Raw genomic sequence first — 16,548 nt, 5'->3', positions numbered from 1 at the left:
GCTAATGCTAGGGGTGGGAGAGACAGAAATATAACCTGAGTGAGTGCATTAAATATGTATATGAGGCTGTCAAAGAAAAATTTAATCAATAAAAAATAAATGGTTATTAAAGGAGAACTGTACACTGGCATGTGTATGAAAATCATTTAAACATTATATTCTGTTAAGATTGTAGGCCTCATTATGTAATTCTTAATAATAAACCCCACAACATTCTGAACTTTTCAGTCGATAGATTTAAACCTCGTTTTCATTTCTTTTCCTGTTATCGACCGGGCTTTTTTCAATTAAATGCTTCATTGTAACCAGCAGTCAAGTCTGCTTTGTATAAATTCTTATGACTTGGAGAAACAGAGCATTATTTGTCTTCATTCAAATAACGGATGGGATGTGAGAAAGCTTCCACAAAACTCATCCCCAGAGGATGCTTTAAAATAGCATGTGGGGCTGCAGAGTTTTAGGAGCAAATTCGTTTCAAATTGATCAACGTTTATCCCTTTCAAAAATCCACTTAGGAAGTTTCAGAAAGGCACTGTAATGTAAGGGAAGTGAAAGAATAAAAAGTAGAATCAAAGCAAACCATGACCAATTTTTTTCCCTTTGAGTACATCTAATGTGACAAAAGATGCTGAAATAAACTCTGGCTTTCTGAGCCATTTAAAATCACCAGAAGTTCAGTTGGACTGCGACTGAAAGAGCACGTGGTCAAACCAGATTCTCTGAATGTGGCCGGATTCTCTGAATGTGGCTGGCCCGGAGTCTTTCTGAGAAGCCATTGACAATGACACTGGGACTAGTTTCCTCTGCATATACTGGATTTTTGGGATCCAGTCTGTTTGGATACTCACCTTCCTGGACCTGGAGGGAGGGGGGGGGACGATATTGAACTTCCCACAGGGCTTGAAACCCTGACTGCCCTTAGGGACAAAGAGGGAGGAGGAGGTGGGGGGTAGGAGGGTGTTGGGAAGAGGGGCGTAAACGGAAACTTTTATAATTTAATAAAATTACTTAAAAAAAATAAAATCACCAGAAGTAACCACATTTCCTATGACTTAGAAGGAAGAGAGAGTGTGTGTGTGTGTGTGTGTGTGTGTGTGTGCACATGTCACATAATATTTAGAATATGTTTTGTATATAAAGTGCTATGTCTAAGTTTTATATGACCCTGTCTCTTCTACCAAACTCCAAGCTCTTCAGTATGTTTTTCCCTGCACTCAACACAGCAGAGGCACTAATGGGGAGAAAGAGGTCTTGTTCCTGAAGAGAAACTCTGTAAGCTGTAGCTGTGTGCAGTCCCTAGGATCCTGACAAAAGAGAATCCTTTGGTCCTAAAGAAGACAAGTATTTTAGTCAGGATTACTCAGGGTTTTCTAGAGTCATTGAACTTATGGAATGAATCTCTCTCTCTGTCTCTCTGTCTCTGTCTCTGTCTCTCTCTGTGTGTCTGTGTGTCTGTCTCTGTGTGTGTGTGTGCGTGTCTGTCTCTTTCTCTATGTGTGTGTGTGTGTGTGTGTGTGTGTGCATGTGTGTGTGTGTATGTGTGCGTCCTGAAAGGAGGGCACACCTTTGATCAAGATATTGAGGCAACAAGACAACGTGCCTTTAATATGGGAATTTATTGCAATGATTTACCGGCTACAGTCCAACAATGGCTAGTTGTAAATGGAAATTCCAAGAATCTAGTAGCTGCTCAGTTCTGCAAGGCTGTGTGTCCCAGGTGGAAGGGATGTGCTGACAAGGTGAGGGCAGGCAGGCAAGAACAAACCCTTCCTTCTTCATTGTCTTTCTATAAGCTTCCAATAAAAGGTGTTGCCAAGATTTAAGGTGTGCCTTCTAGCCTCAGGTCTGGATCAAAGGCATATTATCTTCTTTCCTCTAGATCTGGATCACAGGTGTGCTCTCCATTTCTGGCTTATAGTTCATTCCAGGTATAATCTTGACAACCAAGAATAGCCGTCACAGCAAGGGAAGCTGCATTGATTTAAATAATTCAATTATAGATATAGTGAAAAAGTATAAAAGGCCCCTCACGAATGGTCTTGCTCTATAGATGTTTTCATCCCTTACATAGAAAAGCAAATCCCCCACTCAGTGCTTTCCCTCCTTCTTTCCTTCCACACTGGACGCTTAGGCCAGCAGCCTGCAACACGAGTTTCCCGATGTCGAGCTTCTCCTAAGGTACAACTCAGTCCTTGTTTACACTTTTCTCTCATCATGTTACCATGTGGGAATGGGAAAATGGTGGAAGGCACTTACTTCTCTGACTATGGCTTTTTACTACACAACCTGCATTTTTTTTTAACATTTGTATAAGGCATGTGACAGACTGGCTTGTTGCCTGAGAAGTAGGGAAAAATCTCAGACACTTTGGTTTCTGACTTAACAAAATGAAGAAATTTATAGACTAGGTGCTTTTGAGACGAGTCAAAGTACATGGATGATGGACAGGTATCAAGTATAAGATAATCAGTAGTATTCAACAAAGAAGAGTAGAGTCTGTTACTACCATGAGGCAGTGTGTTCTTGAGAAATATCCTACTTTAAAACATTGGCCACCTATTTGACTTGGGAAAAACTTTTAACTTAAACCAAACCTTGATGATCTAGGTCTAGCCCAAGAGTCATTATTTAGTCTTTTGTGTATTATACATAAGATATTCAAAGGCATGATCAGATTTTGTTTTTCATTCTGATTACCATAGAAACACTATAATACCAATGAGGACACATAATTCTTTTCCTAAGTCAATAAACTGTAAAATGCCATATTTTACATAGCTCAACATTACCTAAAAGCAAATTCATTCTGAATACTAAAGAGTAACAAAATATTTACCATTTTTCTAACCCATTTAAGGACTCAGACAAATTATATAGAAATCATATATTTCTTCGAAGCAATCTTCTTATTTTACTTGGTCTACCTATCTGTCTAAGTTCATTTAATCCTTTGGTATCACAATTATATTTTTATTATCCAGCTCTGTGCCTAGTTACTTAAAGAGTTTAGATGTACTTTTATGGTTCATACTTAATAATTTTTTCATATCCTGTGTAATATTTGAAAGCTCCAGTTATTCTGCAGTGGTTTGTGTGTGCAATAAGGCCAACCAGAGATAGACCTCTAAACATAAGGTTTATCAGATCAAATCTGAGTTTTATTTTATAGGCATTCCTTTTAGGATTATGTAAGCAGTTCTAATGATGATTTAAAGCCCTCGTATGTTGAATTAAACAAATCTTTTCATGTGTATTAGCGGGAAGATTTTCTTATTCTACAGCAAACTTTGAGGACTCCACAAGAATCATCCATTACATGATACATATTAAGTAATTCCCTGGATGTCTTAGTCAGAATTGAAGACAATTCCTCACAAATACTTAGTAAAATCAGGCTTACAAGGCCTTCAATTTTTTGAGAAAACAAAATGAAAACTAAGGAGAAACTATTAAGAAATATGAGGGGGAATGTAAATGTCTGTTCTTTGGAAATCGTTGGTAATTAGTAAGGTATGACTTTTGTTCGTGACTTGTGCAATTAGATGACAGGCTTTGAAAACCCCATATGCTAGAGATGAAAAGAACATATGATGTCTTTTCCATCATTAAAACATTGCACTTCTGTAAGAGCAGAAAAGTTTCAGTGTGCTTTAGTAAAACAGCAAACAAACAAACAAAAGAAAACCACAGAAACTTATGGCATACAATAGTCTTGCATCTGAACTGTGGTGTTTCAGGCAGTGTCTGTGGGTATCCCATGGTACCAGGACATGTATAAGCAAAATACATATGCTGTGTATTTAGATTCATGGATGTAGGAAGGTCTGTGATACAGCATAGGTGACTGCTGCCAAGACATCTCAATTACACCATGCTAGTTTTTGAATTAATTTATGGTTATGTGCATCAAAAAATCTTTTGCCAAATTCTTTCCCAATTCTTTGTAACCTCCAGAGTTGTGACCTGTACGCTAAGAAAGCCATAGTTTGCACTGAACTGGATTTTTAATAGTATATTAAGGTATTTAATAAAGTGCAATGGGACGTGGGCATTAAATGTGGCTTCCCTAATTTCCAGAATGCAATTATCTTGCATGTAACATGAGGGCCGACTTGTTGGGGTTTCTGTCCCACCCAGTACCCCACAGCTGACAATTCCCAAAGAAAATCATACACAGTACTCCATAAGATTATAAACTGATTGGTCCATTAGGTCAGGCTACTTATTAGCTCTTATAACTTATGTTACCCCATTATCCTTATCTACATTAGCCACATGGCTCAGTACCTTTCTCAGTGTGACAGCTCACATGTTGCCTCTTCGATGGTCTGGGCAGGAATGGCAGAGGGAGCTTCCTCCTCCCTAGCCTTCTCCTATTCTCATTGCCCCGCCTCTTCTTCCTGTCTGGTTGACCCGCCTCTACTTCCTTCCTGGCCAATCAGTGTTTTATTAAAATACATGATTGACAGAATACAGACAATTCTCCCGTACCATTTGCATATGGCACTAATATTTCAATGTACTTCTATTCACTCTAAAAACAACACTAGATATAAAGAGGAATTTTCAGAACAAAGATATTTTGTATGTATGATTGCATACAGACACATGAATGCAGAGACATACTAATTTCCAGATTATTCATGATAATTTAAGAATTTTTTATGTACTTAAATATAGGGCAGAAGTAGTTTATACAAATATTTGAAAAACTAGTTTTAAGACTATGATGTGTAACTAAGTGTTATGTTTATTCATTTATTTATTATATGTATTTACTGGGTGACGGGAGTGTTCGCCATAGTATGTGTGTGGGAATCAGGGTACAACTAGCAAGAGTGGATTCTCTTCTTCCACAATGTGGGTCAAGGGGAGCAAACTCAGGTTCTCTAACTTGTTGTGAAGCTCCTTTGCTTGCTGAGTCATCTGACCACCCCCTAGGAGTTTTTTTGAATGACTTGTTTGTCTCCTTCCTTGCTCTCATATCTGTGCTTCTTCTATCTCAACCATCCCATTCCCTCAAGTTCTTCTCAACCCCCTTCTCCCCCACCTACTCTCCACCCCCTGCTCCCCAAATTTTTGTCTGATTCCAATTTCCAAGTGAGTCTATATATGTTTTTCTTTGGGTTCACTTTATTACTTAGTTTCTCTAGGATCCTGAACTATAGACTCATTGCCCCTTTGTTTATGACTAGTATCCACTTATGAGTGAGTACATACCATATTTATTTCTTTGGGTCTGGGTTACCTCACTCAGGATGATGTTTTCTAATTCTGTCCATTTGCATGTAAAATTCAAGATGTCATTATTTTTTTACTGCTGAGTAGTACTCTAATGTGTAGATGTGCCACACTTTCTTTATCCATTCTTCAGTTGAGGGGCATCTGATTGAGGGAGCCATTATGGAGTTAGCAAGAAACCTGGCTCTAGAAAAATGCCCAAGAACCCACAGAGATGAACCCAACTGAGACCCTAAGCAATAGAGGAGAGAGTGTCTGAACTGACCTTACCCTGTAGTCAGACTGATGATTATCTTAAATATCACCACAGACTCTTTGTCCAACAACAGATGGGAACAGAGGCAATGACCCACATCAGAGCACTGGACTGAGCTCCCAAGATCCAGCTGAAGAGTGGAGGGAGTGAGAGTATGAACAAGGAATTAAAGACCATGAGGGCGTCATCCACTGAGACAGTTTGCTTGAATTAATGGTAGCTCACCAACTCCAACTGCATTGGGAGTGAACGACCATGGGAGAAACCAAACCCCTCTGAAGGGGGTTGACAGCTGGGGCAGACTGAGGAGCCACTGATAGTGACACTGGGATTCATATACTGGCTTCATGGGATCCTATTCTCTTTGTATGTAAACCTTGCTCAACCTAGATGTAGTAGGAAGGGTTTTAGACTTTCCATAGGGTAGGGTGCATGGCACTCCCTTAGAGTTGGAGGGTTGGCGGGGAGGGTCTGTGGCAGGAGAGGGAGGGGACTGGGAGGAGGTGGGAATTTAGATTGCTATTTTTTTAAGTAATAAAAAGGAGAAAAAAAGAAAATAAATCATAATCAAGTTCTGCAAAAAAATAAATGATTTGTTTGACCACTTATTGAAAAATACTGTCTATAAGACATAGAATTGAGCATTTTTTATATCAGAACTTGAAACTACTGTCTGTTAGTCTCAAGAATGCTCATATGATATTTCCTTAACATCATGATATTTTGGCAAATGTTATATATGGTTCAATTCTGTGTTATTGCAGGACCTGCCTATCTTCTTTGAGAGGCAGCAACAATGTGCTTGCCAGTTTATATAGAGTGATCTCTAACAGAAATAAGCCATGTAAGCAACAGTCTTCCAAATGTAATGTTCACCTCTGTGGGCATTCTCTAGGCTACATGACACTCCTGTAACTTTTAATAAAATTGACCAGTTCCTTATTTTGTGGCTATACAAAGACAATAGGTGAGCCTCTATCCGAGAATAAAGCTATATATTGTTTATTTAACTAAAGTTACTGCATGGATATTACCATGGGCTAAAGCTGTATTCTTTCATTAAATATTTGGATCCTGATATTATTTTTCTCTCCATGCATATTGCTACGCTAATGACAACCATGGGTTGTGTGTATGAATCACAGTGTCTTTATTTACCTGATTTCCCTTTTCTTACTTCTGAGCTGAGCTAGTTGTTGGCTATTTCCAGCTATTCATGGGCTTTTCTTCAATATACATTTTTTATAGTAATTTTTGCAAAATTCCATGGTTGATTTCTGTTTATTGATATTTGTAGGATTTTATCCTGAATATGTTTTCTGCATTTTGTTTTCTATTCCAATAGTTTTTTTTTAAAAAAATCTTAGATATTTTCTTTGACACTTACATACATTTGTACAGTACATTACTATTTCTCTCACCTTGACTCTGGCATCCTTATTCTCTTCCCACCTCTCTCCTTCCCTCCTCCTCCCAACATACCCCTTTTCTACATTCATATCTATTGTTTTATTTTATGACCCACTGATTTTAACTAGCATTTTCTTTGTGATTATGATTTGGAAATGTCTATTGGTGTGAGGGTAGGCTCCTGCATGGGTACACAATTGAAAACAATTAACAACTACTACCCCTCCACCAGAATTCATCTAGCCAATTGGATTCCTCTTTGATCTATGATTGACAGTTGACAGACCTAATCTGTGCAGGTCAGCAGGCAGCTTAAGTTGTGTAAACATGGGTATGACAGCTATGCCATGCCTTGGTGTGTATTTGAAAGTTTTTATCCCTATATTCTTTTTGTCCTATTTTCCACAATATTCCCTGAACCTTAGAGGGAATGGTACAAATGCCTTTTATAGGGTTGAGCACCCAACTGTCACCTAATTTTAGTACCTTGACCAAGCACAGTCACTATATTTGTGATTATCATTGCAAAGAGAAGCCTCTCTGATGAGGTTGAGAGGAGTTTTGTCTGAGGCCATAAACATGCATTGTCATTTTGTGAATTTAGTTAAACAATATATTTAACCTAGACCTTTTTAGTCATGGATTTTTATTTTTTTAACTGAGTTTACAATACCTGACATGGATTTCTTCCTGTGGAGCAACTCGTGGCAATATTTTGTTCTGTCATGATGGTAATGAAAATAGTGCATTTTGTCAAGTACATAAGCTCTTCTCAGGAAATAGCAGGTGAACTGTATTTGCCTAGAATTTGAATTGTTAAATCTTTCTCATGTTGACAAAACTTTATGATGCCCTGGCCTGAAAAATATTAAACAAACAAACAAACTAAAAAGAAAGAAAGAAAAGTTTGCTGCAGTTACCAAGTGGTTTAAGGTCAGCAAACTTGACCTTTCAAACCTTCCTTCTTGGATGGGCTGATTCATAAATGAGGGGCAAGATAGCAGTCAGTGCAGGATAGGATTTGACAAGAGAAGTGAAATAAAAATTCTGCTTCTACATTCAGCATTTGTGAAGGAGGCACGAATGGAAATTCTCTTTTGCTTTAATAATGGAAAAGAGAATGCTTTTTCTCTTAAAGCTGGATTTGTGTCAAGTACTCATTTATTAAATTATACCAAGTTGCCATGTAAGTATGCCACACATTTGCATAAGTATTAAAATAATTCATCATGATTAATTCTATTACACTAAATCTCAGCTTTAATCACAATCTGCTGTATACTATAGTGATTCGCCAGTATTGCCCCCTTTTCTAGGGTTTTGGTGGAGTTACAGATTCTGTAACATAGTCACGTGAGTTGCAGTGATTAGTCCGGTTCCAAGGAGATCAATGTGGATTCATCAGTTTCAGATGCATGTTGAAAAACACTTAAAATTACTCCTGAAGGGGTGTGGACATTTAACCTGAGAAGTGGATGAACTCTTGATGAAAGACAAAAGGGGAAAACTGGAAGAGGGAAGGAGTGAGTGAACCTTAGGTGCCTAAAGGTCAGAAGGAAACAAGACAATCACATTGTCTTGGAACCACTTGGAATTCTCTTGGGAAAAGAGGGTGGAGCTGTATGGTGAGATTAAAGGCAATTGGATGTCGTCAGATTCAGTGTGTGAAACCCCATGTGAATATATATGACTGACAAGGAGCAAAGCAGCCTCAGGGCCATGGGAAATTGACAATGCCTTCCTTACAGGTCAGGATCAGGGGACAGAAACGCCTTCTTCAGCCCTCAGCGGGAATGTTGATAGAGAGTTTTAATCATTTCCAAATGATTAACTAGGGTGTGCAAAACTCTCAACTATAGTTTTCTCTTCTGGGATGTTTATAGTCTGAGATTGCTGCCACCAGAGACCTCCAGCAGAGTTTAGCTAACTTCTCTCCTTTGCTATAGATAATAAATGCACCAAGGTTCCTGGTTGCTGAGTATTTAGCAGTGCTTTGTCAGGTATTCAGTTGCCCTTACCCCAGCTTTTCTGTACTTGTGTCTGTGTGTCAGTCTTTTCTTCATTCCCTCAGTCAGATTTCTGGGACCCAAGCTACAAAGGACACAGTAGAGATAGAATGAGACTCAGCATCAAAATAGGCTCGGTAGTGCTAAAATTCCTATAACCAGGAAGCCAAGAGTTTTCCTTTCATTTGTTCTGTGTGTGTGTGTGTGTGTGTGTGTGTGTGTGTGTGTGTTTATGTGGGTGCATCTATGTATGTGCGGTTTTACATTTATGGATATATGTCTGTAGGAAGGTTATGTAAATGCTAGTACAAATTCACTTATGTATGCATGTGGTATATATATGTATATGTGTGTGTTTACACATTCATACATGCATACATTGTGTAGGAAGGTGCATGTGATTGGTGGTACAAGCACAGTTGTGTGGGCATGTGGAGCTCAGACTACAAGCCTGGTTGTCACCCTCGTGAACCATAGCCATCTCTATGAGTGACGGTCTTTCTCCCACTGAGATCCTGATCTTACCAATCAGGCTTAGACTGTCTGTCCATTGAGCCCCTAGAATCCTCCTGTCCCCACCTCCCCAATGCTAAGATTAAAGGTCCTCAACAGAACCCACAATTTTTACGTTAGTGTAAGGAAACAAACAAAGGACCTCAGACTTACATAATGAATGAGCCGTCTCCCCAGACTTGTAAATTCTTTCTCAGTCATAGGTTTGTATAATTTCATTCATAATTCAACACTCTTGTTTTATCCCTCAGATCTTGATAGTGGCTTCAGTTGGAGATGGCATCACTGGAGATATTGCGATTGATGATCTGTCATTCATGGACTGTACCCTCTACCCAGGTAAGAGAGAGCATTTCCAAATCTGTTTATTTGGAAAAATCAACAAGGAAATAAATACTTCATATTCAGGAGTAAACTCAAGTGCCCTCATTTTTTGCAGTTCCTTAAATATACAGTGAAAAATATAGTAAATCTCTGCTAATGAATAGTCTTAAAACAGGAACATAGGAAAGCTGTTTGAATCTGGTTTTAATCACTTGTCATATTCAAAATACTAGGAAGTCATATCTGAAGTTATGATCTTTGTGAGACTTAAGTGATTATAAAAAAATTATTCCAATGTAGTAATTATTGAGTTGTTTATAGACTTATTGTGGTTTTTAGATTTCATTAGCATCTCATTCATCTTCAGTGACACTGGTAATCTAAATTTAGAATGTACTGTTAACTATTCCGAGGAACTGTTTACAACCTATTGTTTCCACATTTTTTATTTATATCTATTGAAAAGAGACTGTTTTTAAGATATATTTCTGTACTTGCAATCTTTCTCCTAAACTCCATATCTGTGCTCAACATCTAATAAGAATCACAGTGATAAGGAGGAAAACCACTAAGATTTAGAACAGCCCAGGCTTGGCACATGGTATGGAGAAGGGGATGCTCCTATTCTACAATTCACAATAGACTAGAAAACTGGTAGTGAAATTCATAAATATCACTTTGGATATTTATGGATATCTTAAATCATATTTTTATATGATTTATAAAATCATAAAAATATCTTAAATATTTTTGGATGCTCTTAAATCAAATGACATGAAAGACTAATGTCACTTGCTGAATATACTGGCATCTAAGAGTACCTGATTTGTTGATATCATTTTGTTGTGGTTTGTTTGTTTGTCTTTTGAAATAGGATTTCTCTGTGTAGCACTCACTGTCCTGGAATTTGCACTGTAGATCAGGCTGGCCTCAAATATAGAGATCACCTCTGCCTGTCTGAGTGTTGGGATTAAAGGCATGAACCACTACACCAGCCTAATTGTAGAAATTTTAACTCAGCATTGTCCCCTCACATTGGCGTCCCTGTGTGAAAGACCTTAAAGCATGTTTAGGTGCTGCACCCTGCTTCCTTCTATGTTGTTAGGATCCTTCCCCATCTCATCATTCTGGTAGTAGTGGCTGATGTCAATGGTGTCTAGCTATTCCACAGAACACTGTACAAAGTTAAATCTTTCTATGAGAGGCCAGTAAGAAGGCAGATTCATCACTCATTTATGTTTTAGTAAATGTGACCATTCCATATGCATATACCTGGCCATCTTTTGGCTCAGATCTTTCTAGACCCAACTCACTCATTTGCTCTTGCCTAACGCCAGCATTGTTTCAAAGATTATTCTATTTGCTTTGTAAATGGTCTATTGTTGCTTTTTCTTGCTTTGTTAATGAATAATGCTTGGGAGTCAGATATTAGGGTATAAATCGGATAGATCTACATAGTGACAAAGAAAAGGATCAGCTGGCCTCCTCTTCACCTTTCTTATATTGAAAGGACCCTTAAATCTTTCCAAGCCCCTCCTTATGGCTCTTTGAGTCTCTCTATCTTCCTATGAGTTCACTAGAAAACACCATGGTTCATTCCAGCCTGCTGAATGTGAATTCCACCCTCAGACTCATTCCAGCCTGCTGAATGTGAGTTCCACCCTCAGACTCATTCCAGCCTGCTGAATGTGAATTCCACCCTCAGACTCATTGCCCAAACTCCGTTGGAAGTCTTGAAGCAACAATACAAACAAGTCTCCCATAACATTTTTTCTTTTTCACCTAAATAAAAAGGAAATACTTCATTTAAGTCTAACATAGTAAAACTATATGCAACAATAACAATTATTTAATAAGAATTACATTTACAGTGTTCAGTCTATGTTTATTAAGCAACTTCAGAAAAACTACTTTATTATCTATTCTCTCTTGGTGACTTCCAAGTTGTGTACTTAATTTCCTTTCTATCATTATTAAGAAAAATTGTAGCTATGACTATTTAGTCGTCCACCCTATCAGAGACCCCAGAAAGATGTAATATTACCTTAGTAAACAGGGAGTGTAGAGCAAACTTCTAAAACTATAGAGATGATAGAGACATCTGGCTTTTTGGACAGTCACCCTAATATTCCTCCGCAACATTGGTATGGCCATCGTCAACCTACAGGCCTTGAATATCTGACATAGCTTTCTGTGAATCAGGAAATTTTAAAGGACTTTCCTATCTTGCTTTGGCAGTCACTATTTTTTTGGGTACTGTTCATTCAATTTAAACAGCATACTGTCAGCAGTCAGCATAAGGTCAGTTTCTTGACCAAATGGCTAACTTTGTCACATTGAAAGCAAAATCCATATCAAGGTTCTCTGATTGTCCATCATCAGTTTTTGAAGTGAATTGCTGCTACCAGAGCAGTGAAGTCTCACTGTCATGAAAAACCTTATGTTATTAAAGTGTTTTAAATACCATATTTTGTTGGCCTCTGAAGTGTTTGAAGAACATTTATCTATTTAAGATATATCTGTCTTTTACCTTGAAAACATACCTAACATGACTATAAGTTTGGTTCTTATAGATGACTAACTAACATGTCTTTCTTTATTATCCAAAATGGCTTTCAAGGACTAAAACTTTACATTACATTTTAAAATGAGCTGCCTAGGTACAATGCCTTAAAGAATAATAGAAATATATACAGTAAAACAAAAATTAAATTTGTATCATTATACAAAAATATCTTAAGAATAGAAACATTATACAGTATAGCAGAAATCATATTAAATATTTATCAATATACAGAGATATCTTAAACAAGACTAGAAGCATATATGCAGTATAATAAAAATAACCTTAAATTTCTATCAATATACAAAAACCCATACCACTGTAAAATATTTAAGACAAGTAGTTTTTTTTTAGTTTGAAAGTTGATTGAATAATCTGTTTTTTTAGCCAATTGTTCCTATATCCCACCATGTTCCCTTTCCTGAATCTAATCTCCTTTGCTTAGTTTCTTCTCTGACCATGATCAACAACGACTTGCAGTCAAGCCCCTTAAATGATGACAGCGTTCACCAAATAACCAAAAACTATCCACCCTATCTCTTGGGAATGTGGGCATTGTGTTCTTAAAATTACTTCCTACTGTCTGGAGGAGATGACATCATTAGCGAACCCTGAAAAAAACTGAGATAAAGACCAAGTCCTGGGAGAGCTTGCTGTTATCCAGTCTTAGTGTGATGGGAAAGTGCAAGGCTTATCTGAAGTTCTGGCTGGAGTATTCTGTGATGCTGGACAATTTTAATTAACTACCTTGAAATTGTCCTGAGACGTTTGTAGTTCAAAACTGATTTTAGGGTGGTATTTGTCATATTAGTGGCATTACCATAATTCAGGTGTGATCGTCATTGTGAGGCCCCATCATTTTTTTGGAGATTTCAAAAGTCTCTGATAGGAATAGTCATAATTCACAGCAGAAAACCTAAACATTTTAAATATCATATGCAACAGATCTTGGAGAGGTAAAAGAACAACAATCTATTTAATATACAGAGATTCACAAGTCTAATTTCCAATTACCTGTTTTGGACTGAAGCCTGAAATCGTATCCAGGAAGCTAAATCAAGTCTATTTCGAGAATTAGTTAGTACCCTATATGACCATTAATATCATGACCGAAAGTTTAAATATATATTATTTTTATAAAGTTTGAGATAATATTTATATCTTATAAAAATTTTAATGAGTCAAAGTAAAATCAGCAGATCATGAGTTGCCAATAGAATAGTTCCCTCCTTTTGATTTTTCTTCTGTTTCGTACCAGGTGACTCTTCTGACATGAAGCAGAGGTTTTAGATTTTTCTCTAACAAGCACACTTGAGTTTTGAGAAGGACAGAGTCACACTCCAACTCCAAAGCAAACCTTAATTTTTGATTGAGTTGGGACCACAAAAAGACCATTTGCCTTATATGTCTATAGAGAACAGCAGAAACAAACAATTGAAAACATTTATATAGTTATTTTTTCTGTTTGAAATTAAGCATTAAGCCAATTTACTCTTTTTCTTAGGATTGGCCCTGGATGATTCATCTTTCTTCAAATGTCTTATTTATCCATTGGTCTTTAGATTTTTTTTTAAAGTGGAATATTTTTATTCTCCTGTAAAGAGAAAGCAAAACCCTTCCCTAACTTTTACTTTGGGGAGTTTCTCTTTCTGGCAGGTTTGTCTGATCACATAAAAGACATTTATTAGTTGTATAAGTTAGTTTACTGAAATGGCCATGCAGTTTGATGAACTATTACTTCTCCTAATCAACAGTTTTCCAGGGTTTGAATCTAATCATTATCTGTCTTGATGGTATTTTCTTCTCCTGTGGAAACAAATGCAAAGCATCATCCCCAGTGTAACACATATCCTAATTTCTATTCTGAGGTCAATACATCTTTAAAGTATACAGCCTGATTTAATTCAACAGGTTTTTTCCTAGTATTCAATATTTCTCCTGAACTTTTTGTTGTATCTGTAGAAGTTGTTCTGCTTAATCATAGCCAGAGCTGTGTGGTTATTAACAACAGGTATTATGTCTTTTAATTGCCCTGTGGATGAGTTTCTCTGATGCTCACAGGCCCACTTTAATATTTGAACCTCCAGGAGAGCCCTCAGTGCATTCCCCATGGCAAATGGTTACCTTGTCTGTCCCTTGTTGATCTATATTCATTAGTTCAATGCTGGCCTTTGCCATATTTTCTGCCTACTACAGAAGGTTGGGACCCTCTCTTTGAATCATCTCTAAGAAGAATGTTGTTTTTAGGAGCGTCTTGCCTCCAATCCCTTTTTAGATGACCTTGTTTACCATAAAAATTTTGATTTTTCTTAAAATTTCTAAAAATTACTTCTCCTATCAAAGCAATATCTTAAATGTGAGATACAATATCAGTGGCACTTTCAACTATTGGTGCTAATCTTGCTTTAAAAGACCTAATCATCTTGCAATCTGAATTAGCACTTTTTTTTAAATTTTTGTTTTTGGAGACAGAATTTCTCTGTGTAACAGTCCCGGCTGTCCTAGAACTCACTTTGAAAACCAGTGTGGCCTTGAACTTACAGATATTCACCTGCTTCAACCTCCTAAGTGCTGGGATCAAAGGCATATGCCACCACTGCCCAGCCTCAATTAGCCATTTTAACAGCCAACGATTCAATTAATAGACGTCTAACTTCTGAATCTGATATCATGCTATTTATATCTGAAGTTAATCTTTGTAAAAAGAATCAATGAAGACATTTTTTGAGCCTTGTGTGTAATTTTAGTAAATTATACTCAGTCCTCTTTCCTGATCTTCAACCCTAAGAGTCCGATGTCAAACAAAGCGAAACCAAACTTCAGTTAAGAACTGAGGAATAAATGACTGGATTCCTCAGACTTCATGACTTCCCTTTCTACGGTGAGCCTGTATATTCTGTAACTATAGAGAAAGGCCTCCTACCTAATGTTTTTCCCCTCTCTCCAGTTCAGATCTCTGTCTGGACTTACACTTTTCCTCTTCCTGGCATGTGCTTCTTCTGGGTGTCTATTTACTCCCCTCCAGTGATTTTTCCTGATCTCCCCTCAACATCTGCTTATTTAGTAAATACCTGGAACACCACCTACATAGATTCTTTTTGGCATTTTTTATCTTTTCCCCATAAATTTAGAAAATTTATTTTCTACACATCACATATTACCCTTAAAGTAAAGTTTCTCTATTCCCCAATAACAGTTGTAGATATAAGAAAGCAGTCATATTATTTGTTGGCTGTTTGGTCTCTAGCTACTAGCCAAGTAATGGAAAGTGGAGATAATAATAAATATTTGCTTGAAGAAATGGTTAGATAGAGCAATGTTAAACTTTTAGATATTTTAGATATCTTGAATATGTATTCTATTTTACTATTTCTTAAGTATTAAATGCTTCCACATAAAAATTCCCTATTGTATGTCAGATGAATTTCTTTAAAAACTATTTTCATTTACATATAGCCACATAATATACTTCTATATCTCAAACATGTGCGTTAACTTATAACAAAAATAGCAATGGTATCAATTTCCTATTCAGAATTCTGCAAAACACCCTGAAGTCCTAAGCTATGAATCCACTTTCACATGTCATACCTCCACTAACAGAAACCAGAGTTGAAGGACAACATTCCTGTCTGAAATTTAAATCAGAGGAGGCAGGAAAGAACACAATTACAGCCCATATTAGGATATGATATGTGTACATTTACCTACATCCATGTAGTTAAGCCTTGCAGTTGGGTAGCAGGAAGTATTCTTAACGTACTAGGACTTATAAGGACAGAGAATGTATAAATTCCTATCTAGATAGGAAACTTATAAATGGGCTTTATAATATGGTATAAGAATATGTGTTTTATAATCTTGCATCCCTTCTGGTAGGGCTAGGGGTGAGATGGGAGCCCAAAGCCTGCTAGAAAAGTATGATTGTACTGAACTACAGTCCCAGACCATTCCTATAATGTTTTAAGTATTGAGAACAATCCTGCTCCATCCAAGCTTGCTAGCTGTTAACTGCTGAGTCGCATTAGTAAGTTTACTGTCTAGCCTTATGTTGAGAAATGAAGAGACACGTTACCCAAATGGATGTATATCTTGGGTTCGTGATGTGAAACACTAGCACACTGATAATCAGATACACTAACCCTAAAAAAAGAGACAATGCTATCTTCTTTAAACTGTAAAATATTATTTTACAGAACACAAGTGACCCAGATGACAGTAAAGCTTCAGGACAG

At 37.1% G+C, this 16,548-nt stretch overlaps 1 protein-coding gene across 3 annotated transcripts in view; it reads left to right on the top strand.

Annotated features, from left to right (window-relative positions):
- The window catches only part of Malrd1 (MAM and LDL receptor class A domain containing 1), a 614,092-nt gene that overhangs the window by 192,776 nt on the left and 404,768 nt on the right, over positions 1 to 16,548 (top strand). For all 3 annotated transcript variants that reach the window (XM_087896346.1, XM_087896345.1, XM_087896344.1), the window contains one exon: positions 9,678 to 9,765. In XM_087896346.1, the coding sequence (XP_087752472.1) occupies positions 9,678 to 9,765 (88 nt within the window). The remainder of the gene's footprint in view (positions 1 to 9,677; positions 9,766 to 16,548) is intronic.

The sequence above is a fragment of the Myodes glareolus genome, chromosome 14 (genome assembly GCF_982192425.1).
Source record: "Myodes glareolus chromosome 14, mMyoGla1.1, whole genome shotgun sequence".
Taxonomy (NCBI): Eukaryota; Metazoa; Chordata; class Mammalia; order Rodentia; family Cricetidae; genus Myodes; species Myodes glareolus.
This window is presented reverse-complemented; position numbering and strand designations above follow the sequence as displayed.